The sequence below is a fragment of the Palaemon carinicauda genome, chromosome 27 (assembly GCF_036898095.1).
Source record: "Palaemon carinicauda isolate YSFRI2023 chromosome 27, ASM3689809v2, whole genome shotgun sequence".
In the NCBI taxonomy this organism is placed as follows: Eukaryota; Metazoa; Arthropoda; class Malacostraca; order Decapoda; family Palaemonidae; genus Palaemon; species Palaemon carinicauda.
In genome coordinates this window covers 31,655,765-31,670,764 of record NC_090751.1, presented here as the reverse complement: position 1 = coordinate 31,670,764, position 15,000 = coordinate 31,655,765, and the positions used below count along the sequence as shown (strand labels likewise).

The 15,000-nt window shown below is 40.7% G+C and overlaps 2 protein-coding genes across 2 annotated transcripts; one reads left to right on the top strand and one right to left on the bottom strand.

Moving 5' to 3' along the window:
* The first annotated feature begins 628 nt into the window (after positions 1-628).
* On the top strand, positions 629-10,059 carry LOC137620870 (mediator of RNA polymerase II transcription subunit 15-like). The gene is made up of 4 exons (XM_068351315.1): positions 629-656; positions 861-1,018; positions 9,234-9,598; positions 9,674-10,059. Exons 1-4 carry the CDS (start codon positions 629-631, stop codon positions 9,975-9,977), a joined length of 855 nt encoding a protein of 284 aa, XP_068207416.1. The 3' UTR covers positions 9,978-10,059.
* Positions 10,060-10,515: 456 nt separating this feature from the next.
* On the bottom strand, positions 10,516-11,851 carry LOC137620869 (uncharacterized). Its single transcript, XM_068351314.1, has 2 exons — positions 11,053-11,851; positions 10,516-11,018 (listed from the first exon to the last, which is right to left on the bottom strand). The coding sequence occupies exons 1-2, from the start codon at positions 11,849-11,851 to the stop codon at positions 10,516-10,518; spliced, it is 1,302 nt and encodes a 433-aa protein (XP_068207415.1).
* Between the last annotated feature and the right edge of the window lie 3,149 nt (positions 11,852-15,000).

The window sequence follows — 15,000 nt, the reverse complement described above, 5'->3', positions numbered from 1 at the left end:
CTAGAATGCAGAGAAACAGCACAGCTACGAGGTGATCTACTTGTAGACATCAACACACCACATGCCATGAAAGAGGCAGCCACACTGGCAAAAGCAATTGTCGAAAGCATAGACACACATGCACAGTTGATTTCAACACTACCTCCACCAAGGTAAGACCTCCTCATTCCATGCACCATCTCATCCCCTCATTGTAAGGCTCTATTCACATCACCCCCTTTCACTTCTCAACTAATCTACCACTTAAAATCTCTCTGCAGGGACCCTAGGGAGTAAAGGGTTGGACAACCCCACCTGCACAATTTTTCTCTAATCTTCAAAAGCCTTACACCCCCACCTTTCAAACTACCACTATCCGAGAAATGATAGCCCTCTACCACTACCACCATCATCCTTACCCTATCCACATCTTTTTCTACTACTAAAAACCTTTCAAATTTCCATTAATGCAACTACCTTATAAATTTTTACAGATCACCTACGGGCCAACCAAGGGAAAGGCCCGTGCCAACAACAAGTGTTGGCTTTATAACCCCAACAACAACAACAAGATCCAGTTTCAGTGTCTTCACAGACAGCATCCTTCACGGTTTGTGTCGTCACGCTGCTGTGCGCAAATTTATTTATTATGGACAACAGAAGTAACGAAGGAAAAGGTAAGCATATGAGATTTCCTATGTTCCGTTGTCTTCTCAGATCTCGACAACAGTTTTTTAATATATTTTGTATAGAATTGACAAGTTTCCAAAATTACACAAATGCCTTTTATGAAATGTTAATACATCGATTATTTGCGGATGTTTTCGAGGATTTCCCTGCCATTTTGTTTATCAACCCCCTACTTTTTTTCTTTTTTCCAGTCCCCTCGATGGCGGTTGAAGGCTCCAATTGGAGGGCCGACCTCCGCAAGAGGATGAGGGAGATAGAAGAGGAGAGGATATCAGAGGAAAGGACGACCAAGAGGAAGAGAACGATTCTCTCCTCAGGAGGAGGAGGAGGAGGGGGAATCTCCACTTTTGTTGGGGACTTGTTGGGAGGTCTTCCCTCGTAGCCCTTCCCAACCTATTCGTCTCCTCCGTCTTCACCGACTTCATCCCCTCGGATGGATTTCGAGGAGGATGAAGATCATCCTTGTAGGGCTAAAAGAGCCTTAAAGTTTTAAGTCTTGTTTTAATAAAGCTATATATATTTTCCAATGATTTTTATTTTTCAACTGGTCCTAAATCTTGAATTAAGATATGTAGATGATACGTTTTTTTCTTTTCAAAAATTTAGATCACGTGAGCCAGTTTTTAGATTATTTAAATACAAAGCATCGTAACATAAAATTTACAAAAGTAAATGAGCAGGATGATACTTTGGCGTTTCTCGATGTCTTGGTCTCTCGGAAACATAATACCTTTGAAACCTCAGTATTTCGAAAAAGCACTTTTACAGGACTAAGCACTCATTTTTTAAATTATGTATGTGTATATATATATATATATATATATATATATATATATATATATATATAATGTATAGTGCGAAATGCATTGTGTACATATATATGCATCTATATGTATATATTCATATAAAGTATGTACATATATACATATAAGTATACTGTATATTCAGTATGTATATATATATATATGTTCTTCGACATGTTCCATAAAAAGAGACCTGGATTCTAAGTCAGTCATATTCTTCTTAACTCCAATAAAGTATTTACAAAAAGATATGTCAGGTAATTTCCATGGAGGCGTTGATGATACCTTGAATGGAAGTACCTTATTTCTAATTATATCCAGACTATTTAAAAATCGTTTCACCCGAAAGCCATAAGGTTGAGGAGATTTTGGGTGCAACTCAAAGTATGATGCGTGTCTTACAAGGCTTGCAGTCTGAAAGGCTAGAGAGCTAGGGAGTCTTTGCAATCTAAACCAATACCGAAGAATGGAAGACATTCGGTAAAGGTCTAGAGGTAACTCTCCAGCATCAACAATGAGACTTGGGATAGGCGAGGTTTTAAAAGCTCCAGTAGATAATCTAATACCTGCATGATGTATCGAGTCTAATATTTTTAACCGGCTTGGGGTGGCTGAGGAATATACCTCACAACCATAACTAATTTTGGAAAAAATCAAGGCCTTGTATAATTTTAAAATAGTATTGCGGTCTGCCCCCCATGATGTATGGGCCAATACTTTTAAGATATTCAGAGCTTCAACACATTTAGCTTTTAGCGCTTTTAGGTGAGAAACCCATGTAAGTCTACAGTCAAATATCAAACCTAAAAATTTGGTTTCCGATACACATGGTATCCGTTGACCTTTAATGTATATATCCGGGTCTGGATGTACTCCCCGGATACGACAAAAATGGACAATGGTAGTTTTACTTGTCGAGAACTTAAATCCATTCATGTCAGCCCACTGGATAATTTTATCAATAGAGAGTTGGATTTTTCTCTCAACCATTGCCATTCTAGTGCCAGCAAATGATATTGAGAGATCATCCACAAATAATGTTGAGAGAACATCCTGGGGAATGGCTGAGGATATCCCATTAATTGCTAGTGCAAAAAGGGTTACACTCAGCACACTACCCTGAGGAACTCCTTCTTCCTGGCACTTACTCTCTGATAGAGTTTCCCCCACTCTCACTTGAAAAACTCTACGTGAAAGAAATGCCTGAATAAATAGTGGCAGCTCTCCTCTCAATCCCAATTCATGAATGGTTTTAAGAATACCATATCTCCATGTGGTATCATATGCCTTTTCAAGGTCAAAAAATACTGTAACATGGTGCTGTTTGGAAGCAAAGGCTTCACAAATAGAAGACTCAAGTCGTATCAACACATCAGTCGTTGAGTGCATTTTTCGGAATCCACATTGAATCGGTGATAAAATACCTTTTTTTTCAAGGTACCATATCAGCCTTGCATTGACCATCTTCTCCATGATTTTACATAAACAAGATGTCAATGCAATAGGACGATAGTTTGCTGCTAAAAACTTGTCTTTACCGGGTTTTAAAAAAGCTAAAATAATGGCTAGTTCCCAAACACTTGGGTAACTATGATCATGCCATATTCTATTAATAATACTTAAAATAAATAGCTTTGTATTAAAATGTACATGTTTAATCATTGCATATGGAATTCCATCGGGTCCAGGGGCTGTATCATTGCAATGAGCAAGTGCGGAATCAAATTCTCTTTCAGTGAAAGGAGAATTATACGACTCTTCCCTTCTTGTTGCAAAATTTAAAATTTTCTTTTCTTCAGTGCTCCTATACTGGTGACCAGGGGCTCCTTCACACTTGCTAGATACATTTGAAAAATGATTAGCCAGGGCATTGCTAACTTCATTTGCTTCAGTTACATACTGGCCATTCACCCTCAACACTGGTGGTGGGTTGGGGGTGAATTTGCCAGCTATCTTTTTTACTTTCCTCCACACAGAAGATGGTGGTGTTCTACTGTTAATGGAGGAAACAAAAGACATCCATGACTGGCGCCTTGCTTCTTTCATGGCACGACGGAACTGTGCTCTACATTTCTTGTACATAATTAAATTCTCATCAGTTCGGAGTCTACGCAATCGTGTTAGAGATCTTCTTGTGGCTCTGTGGAGTGCAGTTAGTTCTGAAGACCACCACGGGACTGGTCGTCGTTTGAATAACCCTGTTGTTTTGGGAATTGAATTGACTCCTGCTGTATGAAGAGTTCCATTCAGTAGGTCTATGGCATCATCAACACTTTCAAACTGTTCTGCTCTCCCTTCGATTTCACTTAGCTCACAAAATTTAACCCAGTCTGCCTTGTCTAGATTCCAACGTGGCAATCTTTGCAAAGGCGGATCCTTGTTGGTGTTTATAATGATTGGTGCATGATCACTAGTATGCCAATCGTCTAATGTCCTCCAATCAAAATCAAGAAGGCAGTTAGAGCTTGCAATTGAAAGGTCAATGCATGACAAAGTACCTGTCTGAACATGGAAGTGTGTGGGCTCTCCTGTATTAAGGAGTCCCACATCCTCATTCTCCACAATTGATGAGATAATATTGCCCCTTGTGTTGGCCAAAACATCACCCCATAAAGGATGTCTACCATTCATATCTCCCAGTAAGAGAAAAGGTTGAGGGAGTTGTTGAATGACCTCTGCTAAATCATCATATAAAATATCATCATTTGGAGGTAAGTACAGAGAGCATATTGTATATTTTCTCCCTATATCAATTTGTACAACAACTGCCTGCAGGGTTGTACGTATAGATATAGGTATTTGGGGAACATCTCGACGAATGTACATGAGACTTCCGCCATGGCTCCCTACTCCGTGATCATAAGGTGTCCTATAACTAATATATTCGCGAGGACAAGGGGTATTAGCATCAAGCTTGCTCTCCTGGAGACATACAATTATGGGGGAATGCTCGTGAATTAAGAGCTTAAGTTCTTCATATTTGGCCCTCAAACCCTGACAATTCCATTGCAAAATGGATGAAAAAACTATGTATTATTTTCTGGAAGACATCTTTGATGAGGTCTTCCCATTGACAGTTTTTGATTTGACAATATTTTCTGTAGGCTTCTTAAGTTTGGGTCTTGATAAATTAGGTTTTATATTAGCCTTTTCAGTGTTGTTGTTACCTATTTCTTGTGGGGGATGGTGGACCTCCACTTGAATTTTTGATTGATTCAAGAAGTTTTCCTGTTGATCTGAAATATCAACAGGCAAAACATCATATCTATTTGATGACATAACTTTTGTGTTTTTAATGGATGGGGGTGAGAGAGATGGAGGTCTCTCTCTTTTCCTATTGACAGGTGGTGATTTATTAGGTTTTGATGCTTTCCCCACTACAGGCGCACCTGATAATTCTGTTTCATGTGGAACCTCCATCAAATCAGGCAAAGATATAGCCTGAGAGAGGTTAGAATTATCCTTTGTAGTGGGGGACAAAGGTTTACTAGAGGTGAGAAAGGTCTTACGTGATATTCTTGCCTTATCCTCTAGAATTCTATCAGAAGATGGCAAATTTCTTTTCTGGGGAATAGAGGCAGTATTAGGTGGGCTGGATGTCTCCTGCCTCATTTTTTCTCCGGATTTCAATACTTTTGCATAACTTGCTGATTTACTCAATAGTCTCTTGGCATGCCCCACACTTATGTGTTCAATACTGGATTTATTGAGAGCAGCCTCTTCTAATTTATATTGCTGGCAGTTCCTATCCGTAGATTTGTGATTCAAATTGCAGTTTATACAATTGGCCTCTAGTGTACAGTCTCCATGGTAAACATTAGAGCATGTACTACACATTTTATCATTCTTACATACTTTAGATGGATGCCCATATCTATAGCAATTAAAACATTGCAGCGGCTTCTGCTTAAAAGTTCGCACTTTAATTCGTTCATTCTCTATGTAAATGTGGAAAGGCACATCAGCATCCTGGAAAGTCAGGATAATCATTGACGTTCCAGGGACTTTATGCACTTTCCACACAGTTAAAGGACACATGGCCAATATCTCCTCTTCTGTGAATTCATATAAGTCTCTATTAAAAACTACTCCCCTTCCATAACTGAAGTTTAGATGGGGTTTCACATCCAGCTTTATGTCTTCGTTATCTGTATTTAAATTGGAAAGTATAACCGATTGAGTTTCTGATTTGGCACTTATTAGGAAACTGTTCTTTCCAAACCGAGATATATCTCCTGGTGCGATAGTACCTACTTTCTTTTGAAGAAATTTACATATTTTGAAATAATTTCCAGTACTCCCTTTTGATTGAGCAATAAGCCACTTTGGTGGTTTTGGCTTTCTCTGGGAAGGTACAACTACCTCTATACTTTTATCAATCCAATCTGCAGGCCTATATACATCCAGATTCTTGGGTACCCGATCGCAAAGAGCACCCTTGAAATTCAAATTACTGATTTTAATATTTATGATATCATTGATAGCTTTGAATGCTTCATCATGGTTATCAAATGATATCCATGAATCCCATTTGTCACCTTCAAGCCTCATCCTAATTTCCCTGATGTGACCATAACATTGAAATAATTTATATAGAACATCGTAATTGGTTTCAATGGGGATCTGAGTGATGTGAAGGATTCGCAAATTCTCCATGTCACCCAAATTACTTTGTTTTTGAACATAAGTAGCATGGTCCTTTAGAGTTTCCGGGTCGTCAACAGAGGGGTTAGTTTTAGGAGTAGAAGCAAGCCGGGTTATCCACCTCTTATCAGAGGATTTCAGTCCTCCTATCCCATGTGGCCCAACACGAGAAGAGGCTTCAGCGGGGACCAGTCCTCTATTAGAGAGGGGCTGCCTCTCTTAAGGTGGGCGTACACTGGTCAGTGGGGGTAGTTAGCCCCTCCCACCGACGACTCCAATGCCTAGCGTCACCCATTACCCGCAAATATGGGTGACTTAAAACCGGATCATTGGAGCCCGACTCTTAACAGACTTAGTCTGCACCCAATGGGGTCTGCCAGAGGGTGATGGCGTCTAAATTTGTACAGGTTGAGATGGCATGACATCCATCCCACCCTGCGCCAAATCCAAAGCAGCAGTCAAAACCTAAGTCGTACAGGTTAAAGTCGTCAACAAGTTCATGCCCAAGAGGAAGAGATGGGAGAAAATAAGAAGTAATCAAAGGAACGGAGAGAAAGTGCTGACTAATCTAGTTGGATCAACAGTTGGGCACCGAGGTCCAGTGGGGAAGTAGTTCCCATTGTTCATTAGAGCCCAACTGCTAGTCCCTAAGCCCCCCATCCTCATCAAGGCTTCAGCATCTGGGGGGACCTGCTTCTGAAATAAATCTAAAAATGCCACTTGCATGGTAGGACACATCATTTCCAAGAATCTTGGCAAGGATGAACCTGCCACCCTCACCTCGAGCCTCAAACAAATATCTATTCCGCAAGTTGTTATAATTGGGGCATTCGGTCAACAAATGCCTTACTGTTAGAGGTACTACACAGTCGTCACAATATGATTGGTGTTGGCCCTTCAGCAAAAACTCGTGTGTAAACCGAGTGTGACCAATACGGAGACGACAAAGAGACGTCTCCCATTTTCGGGGCATCATATTATACCTCCAAGGAGATATGTCATTTGTTATCTCTCGCATTTTATTGCCATCTTGACTATCCCATTGCTGTTGCCATTTATTGCAAACCAATTTCTTGATGTCAGGTAAGAAATCATCACAGGGAATGGGATACCTTCTTGGCAGCAACTCTGATGCAGCCTCCTTAGCCAGTGAATCTGCCTTCTCATTCCCAGACACACCTACATGTGCTGGAACCCAACAAAATTGAACTGTTATACCTCTCCGTCCAATTATGAAAAGCCATTCTAAAATCTTTAAAACTAAAGGGTTATTAGAATTAAAAACTTCCATAGCTTGAAGGACACTCCTTGCATCACTAAAAATTGTAAAATTACCCTCCTTCTCCAATGCTATTTTCTCAATAGCGGTTAATATGCCATACAGTTCGGCAGTAAATATGGAAGCGGTCAGAGGAAGTGCACCTCTACAATTAAAACCATTACTATGTACTCCAAATCCAACGCCAGCATCAGATTTGGAGCCATCAGTATAGATAAAAGTTGATCCTCTATGTTCTCTAACATGTTCATTAAAAAGAGACCTGGCTTCTAGGTCTGACATATTCTTCTTATCTCCAATAAAATATTTACAAAAAGATATCTCTGGTAACTTCCATGGAGGCGTTGGTGATACCTTGAATGGAAGTACCTTATTTCTAATTAAATCCAGACTATTTAATAATCGTTTCACCCGAAAGCCATAAGGTTGAGGAGATTTTGGGTGCAACTCAAAGTATGATGCGTGTCTTACAAGGCTTGCAGTCTGAAAGGCGAGAGAGTTAGGGAGTCTTTGCAATCTAAACCAATACCGAAGAATGGAAGACATTCGGTATAGGTCTAGAGGTAACTCTCCAGCATCAACAAGGAGACTTGGGATAGGCGAGGTTTTAAAAGCTCCAGTAGACAATCTAATACCTGCATGATGTATCGAGTCTAATATTTTTAACCGGCTTGGGGTGGCTGAAGAATATACCTCACAACCATAACTAATTTTGGAAAAAATCAAGGCCTTGTATAATTTTAAAATAGTATTGCGGTCTGCCCCCCATGATGTATGGGACAATACTTTTAAGATATTCAGAGCTTCAACACATTTAGCTTTTAATGCTTTTAAGTGAAAAACCCATGTAAGCCTACAATCAAATATCAAACCTAAAAATTTAGCTTCTCTTGCACATGGTATCCGTTGACTTTTAATGTATATATCCGGGTCTGGATGTACTCCCCGGATACGACAAAAATGGACAATGGTAGTTTTACTTGTCGAGAACTTAAATCCATTCATGTCAGCCCACTGGATAATTTTATCAATAGAGAGTTGGATTTTTCTCTCAACCATTGCCATTTTAGTGCCAGCAAATGATATTGAGAGATCATCCACAAATAATGTTGAGAGAACATCCTGGGGAATGGCTGAGGATATCCCATTAATTGCTAGTGCAAAAAGGGTTACACTCAGCACACTACCCTGAGGAACTCCTTCTTCCTGGCACTTACTCTCTGATAGAGTTTCCCCCACTCTCACTTGAAAAACTCTACGTGAAAGAAATGCCTGAATAAATAGTGGCAGCTCTCCTCTCAATCCCAATTCATGAATGGTTTTAAGAATACCATATCTCCATGTGGTATCATATGCCTTTTCAAGGTCAAAAAATACTGTAACATGGTGCTGTTTGGAAGCAAAGGCTTCACAAATAGAAGACTCTAGTCGTATCAACACATCAGTCGTTGAGTGCATTTTTCGGAATCCACATTGAATCGGTGATAAAATACCTTTCTTTTCAAGGTACCACACCAGCCTTGCATTGACCATCTTCTCCATGATTTTACATAAACAAGATGTCAATGCAATTGGACGATAGTTTGCCGCTAAAAACTTGTCTTTACCGGGTTTTAAAAAGGCTAAAATAATGGCTAGTTCCCAAACACTTGGGTAACTATGATCATGCCATATTCTATTAATAATACTTAAAATAAATAGCTTTGTATTAAAATGTACATGTTTAATCATTGCATATGGAATTCCATCGGGTCCAGGGGCTGTATCATTGCAATGAGCAAGTGCGGAACTAATATTAGAATTTTAGAATCTATTCGATTGGGTAATTTTCTTCCTAGGTAATCGATGTGGCCAAACACTTCCTGTCAGAGTTCAAGGAGCTGAGTGGGGACAGGGATACAGAGGCGGCGAGGCACTTTTTGGAATCGTTGCTCCCCATGCTACTGAAGGTTGGGCCAAGCCTGATGCCCATCTTCAGGATGGAGATCACCGCCTGCCTCAGAAAATATGAGCAGGCGACCAAACAAGGTGCTGAAATGGCCTCACATGACCTAAAGTACCACATAATTAACTCTGAGTACTGCCCTGCCCCCTCTCTGCCCAAGGCCCAGCCCCAACAGCAACAGCAACAACTACTAATGTTGGAGCCACAACAGCTGCAGCAGTTGCAACAGCTGCAACAACAGCTGCAGCAGTTGCAACAGCTGCAACAACAGCTGCAGCAGTTGCAACAGCTGCAACAACAGCTGCAGCAGTTGCAACAGCTGCAACAACAGCTGCAACAGCCACAACTAGTGCCACAGCTCCCTGCCACATTCCCTTCCATTCGGCAGCAGGGCCAACCAGCGGTGACATCGGTTACCCCCCAGCAGCTGCAATTGTTGCAGCAACCGTATCTCCTCAGGAGCCCTTCTACAAGCAGCATTGGGGTTCCTGCAAACAACACCACCGACCTCAACATGTCCCTGTTGATGGACATGCAGCTGCCGGGCCAAGCCTCCACAGCCTATACTCCAGCAAAGGCTCCTCCGCAACAAAGTACTACAACACTGCATACGCCGACCTCTTCAGCGGACTTTTAGCTTTTATTATGATATGAAAAGAATAAATAAATGTTTATTTTGAGTTTACTCCATTTTTCCTTCAGCTTATAAAATTTATGTAATAAAACAAAATGTACACAATAATTTGAAAGGAATAAATAAATGTTTATTTTGAGTTTACTCCATTTTTCCTTCAGCTTATAAAATTTATGTAATAAAACAAAATGTACACAATAATTTGAAAGGAATAAATAAATGTTTATTTTGAGTTTACTCCATTTTTCCTTCAGCTTATAAAATTTATGTAATAAAACAAAATGTACACAATAATTTGAAAGGAATAAATAAATGTTTATTTTGAGTTTACTCCATTTTTCCTTCTCCTATTAACAGTTATTAGGCAATAAGAAATAAATATAAAATATAAAGAAATAAATATAAAATAAATATATTATAAATAAATGATATAAAATAATATAACATTATTATAAACAAACTAATATAAGAAAAAGAAACACATGTTTGGTTTTTTTGTTTTATTGGGTATTTACAGTACATAGTGTGGTACAATGTATTATTATATCATATTGTTTTGCCAGGCAACAGCTCCTAGGGGTGACGTCACATACTTCTTCAGATAGTTCCTCTGGGCAATTGCAATGGCAGCATTGGCACGGCCATGAATAGATGGTAATGGGGTGCCAACAGGTGGGTCGTTTCTCCAGTCTCCATCTACCATGTTGTGTGTGTTGGGATCCTCCGCATCGCTCAGGCTGATGGCCGAAAGTACTCTATTGCGCAACATGTTGTGCAACACACACGCTCCCATCACTACAGCTTTAACATTATCGGGTCGGAGGCATATGGGTGTGTGGAAGACCCGGAACCTATTGGCCATGATCCCAAAGCCATTCTCAATTGTTCGACGTGCCCTGCTCAGCCTGTAGTTGTAGATCCTTTCATCAACCGTCAGCGACCGAAGTGGGTGTGGTTTCATCATATAGTGTCGAAGGGCAAAGGCATCGTCTCCAACGAAGAAGTAGTCGCACTTCTTGCCATCAGTATCGCCTGGTAAAGGTCCTGCAGGGGGGATGTGGGCCTTAGAGTGCTCAACCAGCTCTTTCAGCTGTGTGTGGGCGAACACCCCCTGCATCTGACTCGGACCCTATGGCACCCACGTCGACGTAGAGGAATCTGTATTGGCTGTCGCAGATGCCCACCAGGAGTATTGAGTAGAACTTCTTGTAGTTATAGTAGTAAGACCCTCCTCCAGGTGGATTATTGATGCGGATGTGTTTCCCGTCAATGGCACCTATGCAGTTGGGAAACTTCCACTTGTCCCAAAAGCCCGCTGCAACCTGGAGCCATTCCGCCTGTGTCTGTGGTGTTCGGAGCTCTTCACTTCCATACTCGGCGACAATTGCACGGCAGGTTTCTGGCACAATGCCGCTGATGGTGTTGTGGGGAACTCTGAAGCTGTACTGCAGAGTCATGTAGCTGTCCCCTGTTGCTAGGAACCGTAGTGTGATGGCAACACGCAGGCCAGGTTCGAGGGGGTCTCTCCACCACGTTGTTTGCTTCTTGATGTGCGGCGTAACGTGTTCAACAATCTCATCAAACAGGGCTTTGCTTGTCCTGGTGTAATTCTTGAACAGTTCAGGAGCTTCGTTGGCCAATTCCTCCATCAGGTTGTTGTAGTGACCCTGTTCCATCCGACGTTGCAAATAGGGCTCCACCCATACCCTCCGTCGTTTTCGGCGACGTTTCTGTGCTTCTTGTTGTTCTTCACAGTAGTCGACGACTGCTTTGGTCACCTTGAGTACCACATACAGTTTCAGGGCTTTTTTGAGTTTAGCATTGCCCCTATGCCAGCCCCTCAGCAAAGCTAATGAATCTCTCATGGTGTCGTCCATAGTGCTGCTCTGGTGAAGGTTGGATGGTGAATGACTGTCAGGTACCGCCCAGCACCCTTTTTATACCTGGGAGTATAGAGGAGGCATGCCTGGCACCAACCTCGCGCTGATATACCTCTGACGAAAGTCTGACGTAGCTCTGACGTTGCTCTGACGTAGCTCTTATGTAGCTCTGACGTAGCTCTGACGGCACTTGACGTACCACCTACGTCACCATACCTAGTAAAGACGTTATGCTTGCGTGACCCTTCACGTACTACCTGGAAGTATGTCCATACAGTAGGTCCACATAACGTATGCACAACGTAAGTACAACGCACAACGGCTGCCACTCACGCACTACGTCACACTAACGCAGTACTAACGTCATACTGACGTGCGTAGGTGCAACGTAGGTGCAACGTTGTGCGGCACAATTCAATACCTGTGTGGACGTGGTTAAAACGCACGTTTGGCCGCGTATGGGCATACGGGAGGACATACCGGGTGAGAACATGCATGTGTGACTGGACCTTTATACCTGGACATTCCGTTTACCGCTGTGATACGGGAAGGGGCAAAATAATTTGTATACGCGAGTGAGGATTTTAAAGTGAATGTTTAACTCGCTCTTGAGATTCATATGGTATAGAGGACAATTGGATGACTGTACGCTATAAGAACTTTCCTCCTTTTATCACTGGGTGTGTGTATCGTCATCCACATTTCCCCAGCAAGGTTTACTTATTTGTAGGAGGTTTTCACAACGTTTTACGTAATAAGCCCTTTAATATTGTGTGATTTTAACGATGATTAGTTTCTCCAATATAAGAAACATAACCCAAACTCTACATTTAAACCAGACGATGAAAAGCCCACAATTAAAAAGATCAAATTTTGTTATTTCTGTTGTTATTCCATGTACCGTGGGAGGTCATGAGCTTCTTACTATCGCTCTCAACATAAGGAAAGAGAAGAGACCTCCAGCTATTAGAACATTTATGTCATTAAGAAATTACTCTCAAAATCACTTGTGACCTTCTCAATAATACAATGGCTTTAAATTACATATTACATACTGACAGAGTGGATCAATAAATTTCTATTGCAATTTTTTTTTTTATAAATTTCTTAGATTCTAGTGTTCCTCCTCTAGTAACTTGGCACAAAATTTTGGTCGTGTAATATTTGCAAAGGTCAAGTTACGTGAAGCAAGTCTATTACTTGACTTGGCTCCCTCCTTGACCCACGTAAAGGGGGTTAAAAGGTCACAAAGTAAATAACTTTTCCCACAAGGTCAGCTCGAAATAAATAATCAATGTCTTATACATTGCACTGATGTTATGCCTTATAAGCATAGTAGAAGATTTGATTACTCAAATTTAAATAATTTTCTTGCATATGTCATGGGTAATATTTTCCACAATTTGCAGTTCATTGAAAATCAGTGCCCTATTTTGTTCCTGTGAAGATTCCTATAGAGAATTTACTTGTGATAGTTATCATCTTCCCTCTTTGAAATTTGGTAAAAAACTGTGGAAGCCTATAGTGTTTAACCGAAGTCACTAAAAAAAAGGGGGGGGGGGGTAATTAGTTGCAACTTGTGGGATAAACTTTTCAACAGGTGTACTATACATGACATACCAAATCATTTTGAATTTGATAAAAAAAGGGGTGTGTCTCAAACTACATATCTCCGGTTATTACAATATATTCTTAATAGTCTTTATATCCACATAACCATTTTTTCCTCTATTCTTGCTTATCTGCTATTTTGTTTAGGAATTCAAAACTCTTTTCTTATTTTCCATTTTCCAGTTCTTACGATGGAGGCTCGAAGCAACTGGAGGGAAGAACTCCTTAAGAAGGTGAAGGAGCGAGGAGGAGGAGAAAGTCTTTCCCCTCACGAGGAGGAGGAATCCACCTTGATCCTTGACTTAGAAGTCTTTCCTTGCCGCCAACCCCAACATACTCCTCTACGCCGCCTTCAACGACATCACCTCGGATGGATTCCAAAGAGAATGAAAAACATCTTTGCAAGGCTAGAAGGTCCTTAAAGTTTTAAGTCATGTAATAATAAATCTATCTATTCAGTGATGTTTTTATTACCTCCGCCAGGAGGGTATGTTTTCGGTTCGGTTTGTTTGTTTCTCTGTTTGTCTGTCTGTCTGTGGACAACGTAGAGGCCACATTTCTACACGGAATCACTTCAAACTTGGCCAAGTAGTTCCCCAATGTGTATGGAAGAACTGATTAAATTTTGGTCAAGGTCACCCCAAGGTCAAGGTCACAGGGGTCACTGGTGTCACTATGACATAAGTGGCCATATCAAGAGACAGAAATAAAGCACTGACTTTTGCATAAGCCAACAGGGAAGTCCTAGTCCAGGCGCAACCCATGGGTGATGTTCAAATTTATAAAGGTCAAAGGTCAAGGTCATATTGGTGCATTATATCAATGTCATATTAAGTATCAGTGGCAAATGAACAAAGATCACTTGAAGGTCAAAAGTCAAGCAGGTCACTTGAAGGTCAAGGTCACGTGAAGGTCAAGGTCACGTGAAGGTCAAGGTCACCTGAAGGTCAAGGTCACGTGAAGGTCAAGTACATTTGAAGATCAAGGTCACTTGAAGCCAAGGTCATGTGAAGGTCAAGGTCACGTGAAGGTCAAGGTCACTTGAAGGTCACGTGAAGGTCAAGGTCATGTGAAGGTCGAAGTCACATCAATTCATGATTCTAGGACATATGGCGCTCTAGGTCACCTTGGCGGAGGTATGTCCTCTACGAGGACCATGTCCGCGTACAGGACTTGCTCACTTGTTTCTGAAGTGGTCCCACATCTTGAATTTCTCAAAATTTTATATACGTGTAGTAATGAACTGACAACATTGTGCTTATATGAAATGTCAACGTTTTCTATGGAAAATTGACTTAAATATAAGGTGACATATTTTGGTCCTACATACAATAAGATGTTGACTGATGAATAAATTCTAGTCTTCAAATATTACATAGTTTTCAAATGTACAAAAGCTCATTGTTGGATGTAAATATAAAATGTTCTATAATAAACAAAATATATAATTTTTCTTTAACATTTATCCTACCTATTCCCAATTCTGGTCAACATTGAAGCAGAGGAAAATAAACTTTAATAAAAATAACTCTAGG

Coding starts and splice junctions, on each gene's coding strand:
- LOC137620870 (XM_068351315.1), top strand. CDS start 629: ATGGACAACAGAAGTAACGAAGGAAAAG. Junction 657..860: donor CAGAAGTAACGAAGGAAAAG/GTAAGCATATGA, acceptor TCTTTTTTCCAG/TCCCCTCGATGGCGGTTGAA. Junction 9,599..9,673: donor CAGCTGCAGCAGTTGCAACA/GCTGCAACAACA, acceptor GCAACAACAGCT/GCAACAGCCACAACTAGTGC.
- LOC137620869 (XM_068351314.1), bottom strand. CDS start 11,851: ATGGACGACACCATGAGAGATTCATTAGCTTTGCTGAGGGGCTGGCAT. Junction 11,019..11,052: donor ACACACAGCTGAAAGAGCTG/GTTGAGCACTCT, acceptor TCCCCCCTGCAG/GACCTTTACCAGGCGATACT.